Source organism: Lathyrus oleraceus, chromosome 5, assembly GCF_024323335.1.
Source record: "Lathyrus oleraceus cultivar Zhongwan6 chromosome 5, CAAS_Psat_ZW6_1.0, whole genome shotgun sequence".
Taxonomy (NCBI): domain Eukaryota; kingdom Viridiplantae; phylum Streptophyta; class Magnoliopsida; order Fabales; family Fabaceae; genus Lathyrus; species Lathyrus oleraceus.
Genome location: NC_066583.1, coordinates 98,471,667 through 98,485,825, shown reverse-complemented (window position 1 = coordinate 98,485,825; position 14,159 = coordinate 98,471,667). Strand labels below are relative to the sequence as shown.

Below are 14,159 nucleotides of genomic sequence, written 5' to 3'. Positions count from 1 at the left end.
TACATCCACAGTTTTTGATCCGCGGTGTATGCCGAGATTTTGCGGACAAATGCCTGGAGATGAGTTTCCGGGCAAGAACTGCCATTGTATTTGTCGAACGCAGGCGCCTTGAACTTCTGAGGAATGACAATCCCCTCCACCAGCCCCATGTTGGACATATTTACCACCCCAGGCGTGGCATAGCTCTCCAGCACTTTGATTTTCTCAGCCAGCAGCTGGATTTCCTTATTCTGAGGAGGAATGTCGTAAGGCACAAAAGGCTCATTTCGCATAGAGAACTGGTCAGCCTCTCTATCTTCCTCCTGATCTTCGTCAAACCCATAAAACGGAGGCACAAAGTTGTCTTTCATATTCTGACTAGGCCCAGGTTGACCAGCAGCACCAGCATTATTCACCAGACCAACTGTTGTCCTCTTTCCACCATCACGAGATCCCTGCCCCTGGTTGGAGACTCCATCCAGGTTGACCCCACTGTTCTGAGCAGAAACCCGCTCGAGTTTCTCAACTTTATCTGCGAGAGCCTTCTGACCAATGGCAAAACCTTGCATTATATTGATCAGTTCGGTCATTTTCTCCTTCAATTCCAGCATATCAGCACTGGGAAGCTCCATGAGTCTGGGAGTGTTTCTTCTTGTGTAATATCTGTGAGGGCGAGTTGAGTGCAGGGGTACAGCTCTACGAGCGCGAGCAATGGTTCCTGTTTACAAACAAGCGCGTTAGTAATAGTCACCTGCAAAATAAAACACAAGTTATCATGATTAATGCATGTATGCAGTGTCTATCCATATGAAGGACACTTTGTCTCTCGACCCTGGCATCATCGAGACAAATAATAAGCCGGCATTAACATTCTGATTAGCAGTGTTTGATTTTGTCGTGCAGATCGGAGATATGCGATTTAGCAAGAATACCCCCAACCATGTGTGTGCTTGTGTAAGTGCATACAGTAAAGCAAATAAAGCTTGTCACCCAATCACTGAATAGAAACCATCATTACATAACCAAAAAGTGCACAATCGGTGCAATAGTCATACATCAGATCAAATATCAAATACAATCCTCCAGAATAGAAAAGAAATACAGACAAAGTGAATTCCGTCAACAAGCCTGACGGTAATTCAACCCAAATGAAGGATCTAGCTAGATGAGGGTCCCACAGATGGCCTTATCTCGCCTTCCATCCTTGCGAACTCTGCGGCGAACCTGAGCTCTATGTTCTCCTGCTGTAGTCTTCCAACTTCCTTCTGATGAATCTTCATCTGCCTGAAGTAGTGGTCTCTCTCTGCCATGTTATGATCTCTCTCGGCCCTGATCTTTGCCTTTTCCGCTTCCCACTCTGCAGCGAGGACTCTGGCTCTCTCATCTCTCTGATCCCTGATTAGGATTTGCCTCCTCTTCTCATCTTCAATCACCTTTGATGCTCTGAACAGCTTCTCCTTTGTGATGTCATGCTCCCGGTTGGACGATGCTAAAGCTTGGCTGATCTTCCCATAATAGGCTGTATCCATCTCAAATCGCTTGGTCTCCAAAGCATGCCGCTTATCCTGATCTTCCATCTTCGCTTTGAGCTCCTGATTAGCTCTCTGAACCCGAGCAACACTCATCTCCAATTCCGTCTTCTCTGCAAGTAGCTGATCTCGTTCCCGCTTCATCTCTAAGAACTCATCCATACTAACAGTAGAAGGAGTCTCCTCAACCAACGGATACCACGGATCGACCATAGGAAATGGTAGACAAGTAAGCTCCACTCTCTTTCTGAGCCAATCATCGAACGGAGGAAAAGATCTGTTGTTAGCTCTACCCCAGGAAGCCTTGCCCTTCCTCTGAATGCTGCGCCATGCATCGGATACCTGCTTTACCCTATCCTGGTTATCCTCAACCGGGAAGTACACAGATTCCTGAATCTCACTCTTGTACGGTGGAAGCTCCATAGCGAATCCCATTTGCCTCTTAAGAAGTGTCGGGTTGTAATTGATGCAACCCTGAACCCCTATAAGCGGCACATTAGGAAAACCCCTGCAACTGCAGATAAAGTCCTGTCCAACTCCACTACTGTGAGTCCAATCTATGTCCTTAGCCCTCAAGCCCATCAGTTTGGTCGCCCAAGTAACATTCTGGCCCAGAAGAACAAAAGCACCCTTGGATGGTAAGTAACCCATAAACCACTTGACCAATAACTGCGCGCAGCATCGAATCAAACCCCCACGCCTCTTCTCATTCCGGTTATGAACCGAATAATAGACATCTCCAATCAATGTAGGGATAGGATTCCTTCGAATAAACAGGCGGATGGCATTGATATCCACAAAGTTCTTCTGGTTGGGAAACAAAATGATCCCATAAATGCTCGCCGCAACCAGAGCACAGACAGCTTCCCAATTCCCCAATTCTGACTGCTCTTTAGCCTTAGCCTCTAGGAAACTCAGATGAAAACCAGGCAGCTTACCCTTCTCCTTCAGATTACTCTTCACTTCCTCTGGACTCAGATAGAAAGCACGGGAAATCCCACCAATATCAGGTTCTTCCTTAGTAACACGGAAAGGAACTTGATCCCTGATCTGGATATTCAAAATATCAGCATAATCTTCCAACATCGGCCCTAGCACGTAATCGGGGAAGACGAAACATCTCAGCTCGGGATCGTAAAACTGAAGTAGAGTATGGATGGCGCTCCTGTCTCTGTCCATGAGCCTGAAAACCATCTTCAGAATACCCCCATACACCGCACGAAACAACCCCACATGGTCAGGAGTGATCAACGCTATCATATCCTTCAACACACTGATATCCGGGTCAAAGAAACTGTAAGCAACATCATCCTTCAAGCCGGGTCTTCTCATCTCTGAATAGAAAGTCTCTCAGCCAAGATCTCGATCCAAAGGGTCCCTGCATATGGGTAAACATGTGTTAGATGTAATTAATGCAAGATGCAATGATGCTGATGAATGAATGCAATGCGTTGCCATCCTCCAAGCCATCTGGTCATCTGCACTGAATCTGGGCTCTGAATTGATCATAACCATCTGAGGAATACACAATCACAATTCTGACCCACGGGTTCCGAAATAAACGGAAGACAGATACATCATCATCACCACTGGTCTCTGATCAGACACACCATCACCATCTGAATCGGCCCAGGGAATCCGAAATAAACGGGTCCCCACTGATAAATATCTCGGCCCGGGGAATCCGAAATAAACGAATCCCCACTGATAAATCACGGACAGCACTCCGGCGTCACGGCAACAAATAACCATAAATCCGACTCATAAATATGTCTCTGAATCACAGCTCAAAAGGTCACCATCTGATTATGCATCTGAACAAATCAACCTCCCCTCACAGGTTAATTCTAAACAGGTCATCCTAAGGCGGATAATAGTCTCAACGATCGGGCGGAGATACTCAATGGGTTTGCCCTTGCGGGTGTGCCATTGTAGCTCCCTTAAGATCGTCTAAACCAAAGATCCGGGAAATGATCGGTCATCAGAGTCAACAGCCCAAAAGAGATAACCCAACCAAAGTGGAGAACCCCACTGGAAGAGCACTTCTCAGATGAACCTCATCCGACTTGTGGTATGTCACGTCGCAACAATATGCCCAACCGACACATGAGCGACATGAGACCACGCTAATCCTAGGTGTACACTCGGGCCTGGGTTTTAGCCCCACTCAGAACACCCACCCCACACAACAAAACCACCTGCAGAGGACAGCAACAACATGATAGTATGATGCATGCAAACATTTAATGCAAGTATATAAACAATGGTTAGTATAATAAATGCAATAAATAAACAATACAAGCAACCAAACCTATACTAAAGCGCTAGGAGAGACTCGCTTAGGGACCATGGACCAGCATAGGTCAACATGCTCAAGTCCCCAGCAGAGTCGCCAGCTGTCGCATCCTGCGAAAAATCAACCGGCGAGCCTAAAAAGAAAACACACAGAGCCGCCACTAAGCGTTATTTATCCCAAGATAGGGAAAGGAAACGCTCAGAGAAACCTGGAAAGACATGGTCTCGCGACCAAGACAATGGGTTCGGGAGTCGGTTACGCGAGGGGAAGGTATTAGCACCCCTCACGTCCGTCGTACTCGACGGGATCCACGTTCTAGAAAGATAAGGTTGCTATAAACATACATCACACACACACACGGGGACGCAGGTGGGGTTAAGAAGAAAGGGCTCGATAAGGTATCGCACCTTATGCCTACATATCTTGTCTGGAACAAGAATCAGAGCCACTGTAGTTCGGCTTACACACGCCAAACAACACAAAACAATCATACAAAGGGGGTGGCAAACATGGAGCCCGACAACCACTGGATGGAATTACGTCGGCATCCGAACCAAAATATGTACAAAACGGCAAACGTGGAGCCCGACTGCCAATCACTGGGCTTACGTCGGCATCCGAACCCAAACAATCAATAGCAAGTAAACACACGCAAAAAAGAAAAAGGTTGCCCGGAGTGGTCTCGCACGACCACCTGCCTACATACCTCGTCTGGCACGAGGATCAGGGCGATGTAGTTCCCCTGAACGGGACTGAATTGCTAACCAGAAACCGGGGAAAGATACACAACTAGGGAGCTGAGACTCGAGCCTAATGTTGTCATGCATCGTTAACCCTAAGTTCGGTTTTCTATCCTACTTGCATAAGCAAACTAACCTAACCAGGAAAGAAGCTAGCACACAAGCATACAATCATATATCATCAAATGAGAACAGGTATCCCAAACAAGCATGTCAATCAGATATCCACATAACACGCACTATAGCCAAACAAGGGGCTCAATCAATCAGGTTTGACCGCCGAAGCGAGTCGTCTGTACAGGCTGGTTTTGCTCTTAACCTTGCCATTACGAGGCTAAGGTGAAGCAGATGAAAGGATGAAGTGAGGATCAGACCTCACGGCTCTTATCCCTAACCAGGGAGAGCTGACAAATGAGCATGGGTCCAGAATAGGGGAACCCTTCTATACTCGATGACTCTGACTCAACAGATCTTGGGCTTTTGATCTCAATGCTACAACCATGTAATGGGAGCAAGGAGAAGACTCACTGAATAGTGGGGGACAGGTTGCTTGTCCCTACCTTCCACCAATTGCCTTACTCGAAGGGCTTTTCCTGCTTGGCTTAAAAATAAACATACACAAGCATTGCCTCTTAAGGAGGACTTCAGACATTTATTTGCCCGGCCCGGTAGCAGCCGGGTCTCCAGACTACATGAAGCCAAGAAGACCTACCTCAATGCAAGTTGCTTAAGCAACGCAAAGCAAAAGTTCGCAAGGAATTGAGCAACTAAAGGTACCTGTACAAAAGTCAAACAGAATCAGCATCTACTTTCACAAACAGACAACAATATAATGATCAATTAACCAAGTACAATTATACTCATAATGAGGTGCATAGCACAAGGCTCACATGCACCAACATCCTACAAAACAAATACATTAGTCATATGTGTCAAGTAACACAATCCATAATGTGGAGCAAATCTCCTTAATCATTATCTTTAACCTGAAAAGGTACAATCACACTCCAAGGTAAGTACTATGACCACTAGGACTAGCCTAGGGTCAAAAAGATGGAAAAATCCTAAAACAGCAGCCAATTCATGATGAAAACCAAGTAATATCAAATACAAAGGGATCCCAATTGGTCCCATATTCAAACTATGTTCCTATTTTAAATTATGCAACCTAGAAGGCAAATGAAGCAATGTTGAGTCTCATACAAACAACCAGCAAGATCATATCCAACCACATGTCAAAAAGGATCCAAAAAATCCACAAAAATTCTATCCTAACCACAAGGCATTCAACAAGTCACATATTAAATTTCAAGTCATTTGGCCTAATAGATCAATAGGAATTAATTAAACATGGTACAGCATGCAAAAACAACATCAAATGAAGTCAAAATTTATACACCAACTTCAATCTAATGGTAAACAGCAATGGTGCATCATAAATCAGTAGGACCAAAGCCAAAAGCTACATTAATGTGTCAGGAATTATGCTATCAATTTTCATGTCCATTGGATTAATTATGAGGATATGGCAACATAAATGCTAAAGGTTACACCAATGGAACTCTAACATGCTAGGCAGTAAGAAAAAATACTAATCAAATCGAAAATGGATTGTAAAAATCCACAAAAATTATCAGTGATAGCTAACATGTTAAACAAGCTTCATGCAAAAAATTAGGGTCATTGGCCAATGGGAAGCATGGAAAAATATTTGGGGAATTCAGCATACCAAACTATGTCACATATGTACATATCCAATTTCAATAATTCATACATAACTAACCATAGGCTAAAAAATTATGAAATCTATGTCAAAAATTCCAGGGATGAGTTAGGAATCAATATCTCAATTTTCAATTATTTTGGATATAGCATGTGGTTTCTATAATTAAAATGGTAACATGTATGAAAATATGTACACATTAGAATATCTCTATGGCTATTTAGATTTTTTTAAGCAACAATTTGTTTTTTATTCTAAAAAAAAAGAGAAAAAAAAGATGATCAACAAAAAATCCTTGAATTTTTTGGATTATTAGTGAGCATTTTGTGATTTTTTTGAAGTTTTTTAAATGATTATTTAATATTTATTTAGGTTTTAATATAGGATTAATTGATTAATTATGATGCAATGGCTCAGCTGGTAATTCTTAAGCTAATGCCTAAAACGGCACCGTTTCAAATAGATGAGGTGGACGGTGGTGATTGATTCTGGGGACTGAAACACGAATCCACAACGAAAAGCAGACGGTAGCGGATCAAAGCATGCAGAAATTTCCAGAAAGTCCTTCTTCTTCGCGCGGCCAGTGTTCCTCAACGGCGATAGCGGTTTCGAGCAAATGGCGACGGAAACGCATGAATAATATACCGATTGAAGCGGTTTTGTACCAGGATCATGAATCCATAATCAATTTCAACAATAGCTTACTACATAATGCGAATCGAAGGAAAAGGCGAATGGAGACGAAACCTAAATCGCGGATTTCTCCCTCAATCTTTAACGAAATTACAAATCACAAATGGATACGTTATCTATGAGCTACGTACTACACAATCCCTAACTCGATTGAAGCTACCACATGATGCGAAATCCAACCTTTTCTTGATGAACAACGACGAGTTCGGTGGACTTTGGCTTTGATGATGACGAACAGACGCGGCAAATCGCTTCAGGAAATGCGAGAGACGGTCCTTGTAGCTCCAGCACTTACGATTGATCAATCTTCTTGGACTGTTATGGAAATCGCAGGTTTTTTTGCAGCCGCTCGAATCGGTAGCTAATTCCCTTTGTTCTTCATCAACAGAACTTGTTCAACCTGCAAAATGATTATCAACCGAAAGTTTTTGCCAAAGTTCACAAAGTCTTCATCAATTTGGGCAAGAATTGTGATGAAGCTCTTCGTGAGAAATGAGAGAGAGGAGAGAAAATTTTCTGTTATCTTCTGTTAGATGAAAAGTGTGTTTGTGCCAAATGTGATTGTGAGAGAAAAATGATTAACCCTGCATTTCTGTTATGGATTAAATATATATACCAAACACTAATCCAGGTCTTAATTATGCTTAATGAAAAAAAAAGTGAATTAGTGAGAATTGGCTTGTGTGCATTTTGGACTTTAATTCTTTTTGAATTTAGAAGCATGACAGCAGCAAATTAACACTTTGAGCAAGTCCAAAATATCATTTGGGAGCTGTTGGTATTGGCCTCATTTGCAAATTCCCAATATTTTCCAATTTCACCATGTGATGGCTTATGTGTCCATTTTTCCAATTCATTTTCAAATCCAATTCTCAAACCGCAAGGCCTAGGCATGTTGTGAATATTCCAACAAATTTCAAATGCCATTTGTGAGGTGTTGCAAAAATCCCCACTCAAAAATTCCAATTATTTCACAAGTTGGACGATTTTGCCCCTGGTTCATTTAACAGTCCAGTTGAAATTTGACCTTTTGCATTGAGCATTTTTGGGAAAATCCAATGATGCACCCTCAAAGTACATGTCAAATGGAGTTTGTGCATATAAAGAACTTGCAATTTGGACAAAGTATGTGGTAGTTATGGCCTCCCGATTACGGTCTTTTCTGAAATTCATCTGACCATATCTTGCAAACCGTACATTGGATTTTCAAGTTCTTGGACTTTTTGGAAAGGTGAGAACAAGATCTACATCTGTCATGTTGAACAATTTTTCATTTGAAGCTTCCTTGGACTTCTGTTTTTGAGGTCAAAACTTTCCACTTTTGGAAACTTCTATTACAAGTCAGTTGCTATTTTTGGCAGTTTTTGTCCTGACTTGATTTTCTTCCTTTTTAAGCTTTGAGATGTCATTTAACACTTGTTCCAACATGAATGAAGTGTGTCTAACTCATTTCCACCTCCAAATCCATCAGATCATGTACAGTTGACCACAGTTGACTTTTCATCTGATAGATGAATCTGGCAATGCATAGATCAATTTAAACCCCAATCTCCAACTGAAATGGCTCAAGGGTGACACCCTAGCCTCAATAAGCACCATATAGTCACAAAATGAACCCCACAACCATCAGAAACCTCATCTCCTGACTAAGCCCTGACTGGCCCAATGCAACTGATTAGGGTTGACCAGTGGTCAAAACCCTAATCTCAAGGAATCTTCTTCAATCTTCAGATGACGTCCAACCATGATGATGATGATGTATCGATTCCATCAACATGAAGACCAATACCCTTGGGAGTCACAAAACCCTAATTCACAGCTCAATCCTCAGATGGCCCATGATCAATCAGTACAACCCTAGGCTTGCATTTTCTGACTTCCTCATCTTCTGATTCAAGACTTGGGAAGATAGCTTGCACTATGTAACCACATGTTATGCAATATGAAATGCCTAATGTCCTAAAATGAAATGCAAACATGTTAATGCTAGTCCCAAGAGAGGAGGGCAAATTTTGAGGTGTTACACAGTGTTATTTGGAAAATTCCGTTTGAAGTCGGTATATATTTTACTTAGGCGTTCAGTTAAGTCTAGCCTCATCTCGCATTTCATTTTTAAAGTCCAACATCGTTTTGTATTCTATCATTTTTAAAAGTCCAACACCGTTTGGCATCCTATCATTTTTAAAGTCCAACTCTGTCTGGTATTCTATCACTTTTAAAATCCAGCACCGTCTGACATTCTGTCATTTCTTTTCCCCAATAATTTATTATCCCCAGTGAGTCTTCACCCATTCGTCTTTACCATTTTCCTGTGGATCACTAATACCATATGTATCCTTCATTCCCCACAAGTCTGGTTATCATCTATCATAAAAAATCATGCTAGGGTTCACCTAGCAAAAAAAAAAGTCCTTCAGCTCATAACATAGCATGTCATTGCATCTAAGGGAAAACTTCGGGTCTTATATATTTAAATACCTTTCACCCTGAACTCATGAGGATTACCATCACTTATGACATCCAGTAAAGCTATTTAAATAGGGGCAACTGTCATACCCTAAATTTTACCCCACCTAATTCATCTACATTCACCCATTGACATTCATTCATCTATATCTCATTATTTGAAATGACTCCTTATGACCATTGCATATGGTCATAAATGTTTAATTTTCATGCATAAGTCAAGATTAATATTTACTTTGTTTTGTTTCGACGAGTTCATACGTTCCTACATACATATGTTACATGTCCATAATTGACATTTATTTTGAAACTCACCTAACATTTGTTAATTTGGATGCTTACAGATTTTCTTTTTATGAATTTTTCTTAGAGTTTTGGTTGATTTTTAACCAATTAGAGTCACCACCATTTGTTTATTCATGCATACATTGTGGTTAAATTTTAAACTTTTTTCTCGTGTTTATTGGGAAATAGATTTGAAGCTTTATCTTTGTGTTACAATTTTCAAGATTAAATGGGATAGACAAGTCAAATATTTAAACACCATTAGATTAAGCAAGCATTTTGTTATAAAGATTAATCTCTCATTTATTTATTTTACATAATACATAAGTGCTATTTACATCAATTTCTAAATTAATTAAAAAAAAGGGGGGGGGGGGGGGGGGAGGTTGTCTTTCTCAAATGGATACTCTCAACTTTGAGTTCCATATGTTGTTGTGGCTTGCTGTCATGAATAATGGAGCATCAAAAATCCAACCCAAGTAGCAACATAGTGCAACACCTCATACACCATTTAGGCACTTGTTTTGTTCTATGCAAGCAGAAAAAAAGTAGCAAGGTAGCATAATTATGGAAAGAAAGTACCGAGCAAAGAGCTAAAATAGAAATGTGCAAAGCAAAACATTACATGTTTTAGACACATCCTAAGCTTACACTAAAATGGCAAGATCAATATGGCATCTTAGAAAGCATAGTAGACCATTTCCATTCTCATCTTTTTTTTTGCAGCAAACATACATCTCAAACCCCAATCTTCACTATATAAAACCAACATTAATAGAATACCAAAATAAGGAGGAAAAAGTAACCCAAGAGGAAGCCATTAAACAACAGATATCCCAGCAAATCTGAACATCATAAAAAAAACCTAGCTACACCATAACGCATTGCATTGTAAAAAAAAACTAACCACTTTCAAGAAAGAGTACGTTAAGAGAAACAGAAAGATACACTGATAAGTAAGGGGTCCTAGTGAATTGATAACAAACGGTAGAAACAACATAAGAGTCATACACGCAAGCAAAAAGAAGAAGCAGTGGAATCAAAAAGAGCAATATTACCTGGTATTTGCGTTGAAATTGTTCCTCAAATAGGTAGCTTGTTTTTTACCTTCTTTCTCATCTGCATACTTGCTTTGAGGCTGTAACCATTTTCGTTCGTCTCGGGCCTCCTCTTTTTTGTTTCTTTCTTTTATCTACGATTCAGTTTTTGTTGTGTGCATTTTGATGTTGATATATTTTCCATAACATGTTTGGCGTCGTGTTTGAGAGGACTTAGTTTTTTAGGTTAATTTCGATTTGTTTACCAGGGGATTTTACTAGCTTGTTTTCTTTAAATCTCAATTACAGAGAAGAGAGATTAGGGAGAGTTTTGTTTAGGACAAAAATGGCAGTTTATGCAAACTAAATAGCGGATACGAGATGCGATTTTAGAAGAGAGAAAGAGAGATCGTGATAATTGATATTTTTCTTGAGGTGAGTTTGACGAGCGTGTTTCCTAAGAAAACGAGGAGTGACTATTTTGGAACATATTAAAGTTCTTTTTTTTTAACTTGGCTTCATGATTCGGATCCGGGCCAACAAACCTATAACCCGCCACTTCATAGAAAATTTTACCCTATACCCCTACAATTGTACCCATACCCCTACATTAAATTTTTTTTTACCAAAATACCCTCATATAAATAGGGTATATTTTCCCTTTCAATTTTTTTTTACCATTTTCGTTGAAGACTTCCGGAGAAGACAAATATTTGGCGTTTTTGCACTGTATACCGGAACACTTAAGAGTAAGTCTTCCGGTTTGGATATTTGTATACCGAAACACTTCTCTAAAGAGCTCCGGTTTGTTGTCTATAATGGACACTGAACCGGAAGTCTTTTAGAAAGTCTTCCGGTTTGTATACTTGTATACCGGAACACTTTCTTCAAGACTTCCGGTTTGGTTGATGTATACCGGAACTCTTTAAGAAAGTGTTCCGGAAGGCTTTTTGTTTTTTTTTGCTAACCGGAACTCTTCTTGGAAGTGTTCCGGTACGTTTTTTTTTTTTTTTTTAATTTTAATTATTTTTTTTAACATTATTTTTGCAGTGGTTCGAAGAAGAGGTGCAGATGGCCGGATTCCAGTCCGCACGTTAGACCGGGGTGCATCTTCATCTGCAGCTGCAGCTGAGCCGACTGGATATCCAGGAGGGCCGTACGATACGTCTCTTTTGGTGAAGTACGAGCCTTTTTAAATGGACATCCACATTTCTTGGACGCACTTTGGGTACCACTATCACTAATCTTGTGTTTCCCACCTTTATCACAACCAAATATTATTTTGTTACTTCTCCCTCTCTTCCCTGTTTCAGTATCTGAACGACTGATAATAACAGTTACTTTATTGTCGATTCCAACCTTTTTAATCCATCTGATAACCTCTTCTCGTGTACCAAATCTTTCCGTCGTCATAAACGCATCAGTAGTATCTACACATATTTTGGGAAGATTTTCCATTTCTGTAAAAAAAAAAAAAAAAAAAAAAACGTACCGGAAGACTTTAGGAAAGACTTCCGGAACACACATAATGCATACCGGAACTCTTTGGAGAAGAGTTCCAGTATGCAAATTTTTTTGAATTTTTTTTTATATGAACCGGAACTCTTTCCTTAAGTGTTCCGGTTTGTTTATTTTTGTGTTCCGGAAGTCTTTCCTAAAGTCTTCCGGTTTGGAAAAATACATACCGGAAGTCTTTTTGTAGGAGTTCCGGTGCGAGGGGTGTGAAAGTGTAATTTTTGCAATTTTCAACCGAATGGTAAAAATGAAATGGTAAATTGGTTAAAACCAATTAAGGGTAAAATGGGAATTTTTAAATTTTTGTAGGGGTATGAGATTAATTGTAGGGGTACAAGGTAAAATTTTCCACTTCATAACCCTTCTGCCCTAGGCCCAACTTCCTTTTCATTTATTTGGTTTCTTTTAGAAAAAATGAAATAAATATAAAATAGAACCAACCTTTTTATTAAATTTAATTTAAGTTTTTTTTTGAATATATCAAAACAAAAATGGTAAAAAAATATTTTCTTTATTTAAATTTTATCTTTTTAATAAAGTAAGATCTCCTAACTTTAGAATATATAATAATAAATTTTTTCCCTTCAAAATATGTATATATATAAAGAGGGATTAGATTCCTTTAAAATGATAGTTTATTTTTATTTTATTTATTGAGTTTTATATGATAGGAACTTAGTTGTAATTTGCTTTTTATATCTATATAAAAATATAAAGAATATAATAATATCTTAATCTAAAAAAAAATCTAAGTAAAATAAAATATATAATTTTGTTTTTCTTTTTGAAGTAATTTTGTTTTGATTTTATAATTGTCATTATTTGCATGTTTGTTTATTTAGTTTTCAATTTCTTATATTTATTATTTATTTATTTTATTTCATCATTATCCTCCAATTTTTAAAATGTATCCTCCACCCTTTATTTGTAATTGTGTATTTATTTCTTTATTGCTTTCTCTTTTATTTATTACGTAGAATAATAATTAAATAGATAATAGGTAAAAAACCTAAATATAAAATCAAAACTTTTCAAAAAGAACAAAAAATTATAAAGCACTCGATTCAACATCGAGCCACATTTCTTAAGACAAACCACCAATCATTTCCATTCACTTTACTTCATCTGCAAATCATTTTCAAAACCCTAAAACCAATTCAAACTTTTTCATAATTGTCAATAAAAAGTTTGATCCAACGTCAAGTTCCTTTTCCAAATAAATTGAAAATAACTAACCCTTAACAACTTTGACCATCTTCATAACAAAATTGGAAGAAAAAGATTATCGGGATAAAAAGTCAAGTTGTAGTCTCGAGTATTAGATCAAAATTGTAAGAGCTTGCAAATCATAAATACTCGTCTTTCAAACCCAAAAATTCATCAAACACATTCAAATATTTTTGCCTCTTGGCCCAACCGTTAAACCATTTTCAAAAACGAAAGACATTATATCTTAAGATGATGTCAAGTAATACTTCATCTACCATCGTTGAGTTGAGATAAGTGGTATTTTCTCGTGAATATTGATACCTAGAAACTCATTCAATGTGATGCAAACGTCCGCTCCTCACTTGTTTTGGGTAGCAAGCAATGTTTTTTTCGTCGATTGAGACAAAATAACTTTAGCTAAAATTGACCAAAAAATAAAATACTTTCTACCCAAAACTACGCATGTCTTGAGTTCTCTACTACACCCAGAGATACGTAGGAGCAAGATTCAAAATCTTGTCAGACACATTAATAGAAAATCCAAAAATATTTTCCTTTTTCTTTTTACACCCTAATAAAAAAATAAAACCTTTTGTCCCTTTTTTGCTTTCAATAACTTGAGAAGCCTAAAATTTCAGGCTAACATTAATGCACACAACTAACCAAATGATTCTTGTTGAGTACAAC

At 38.8% G+C, this 14,159-nt stretch overlaps 1 protein-coding gene across 1 annotated transcript; it reads right to left on the bottom strand.

The window, feature by feature from the left end:
- Positions 1-977: 977 nt before the first annotated feature.
- LOC127087906 (uncharacterized) lies at positions 978-7,534 on the bottom strand. The gene is made up of 3 exons (XM_051028824.1): positions 7,141-7,534; positions 5,257-5,321; positions 978-2,886 (listed from the first exon to the last, which is right to left on the bottom strand). Exon 3 carries the CDS (start codon positions 2,838-2,840, stop codon positions 1,137-1,139), a length of 1,704 nt encoding a protein of 567 aa, XP_050884781.1. The 5' UTR covers positions 2,841-2,886; positions 5,257-5,321; positions 7,141-7,534; the 3' UTR covers positions 978-1,136.
- Between the last annotated feature and the right edge of the window lie 6,625 nt (positions 7,535-14,159).

Excerpts from the sequence above, each read along its gene's own strand:
- LOC127087906 (XM_051028824.1), bottom strand. The coding sequence starts at position 2,840 with ATGAGAAGACCCGGCTTGAAGGATGATGTTGCTTACAGTTTCTTTGAC.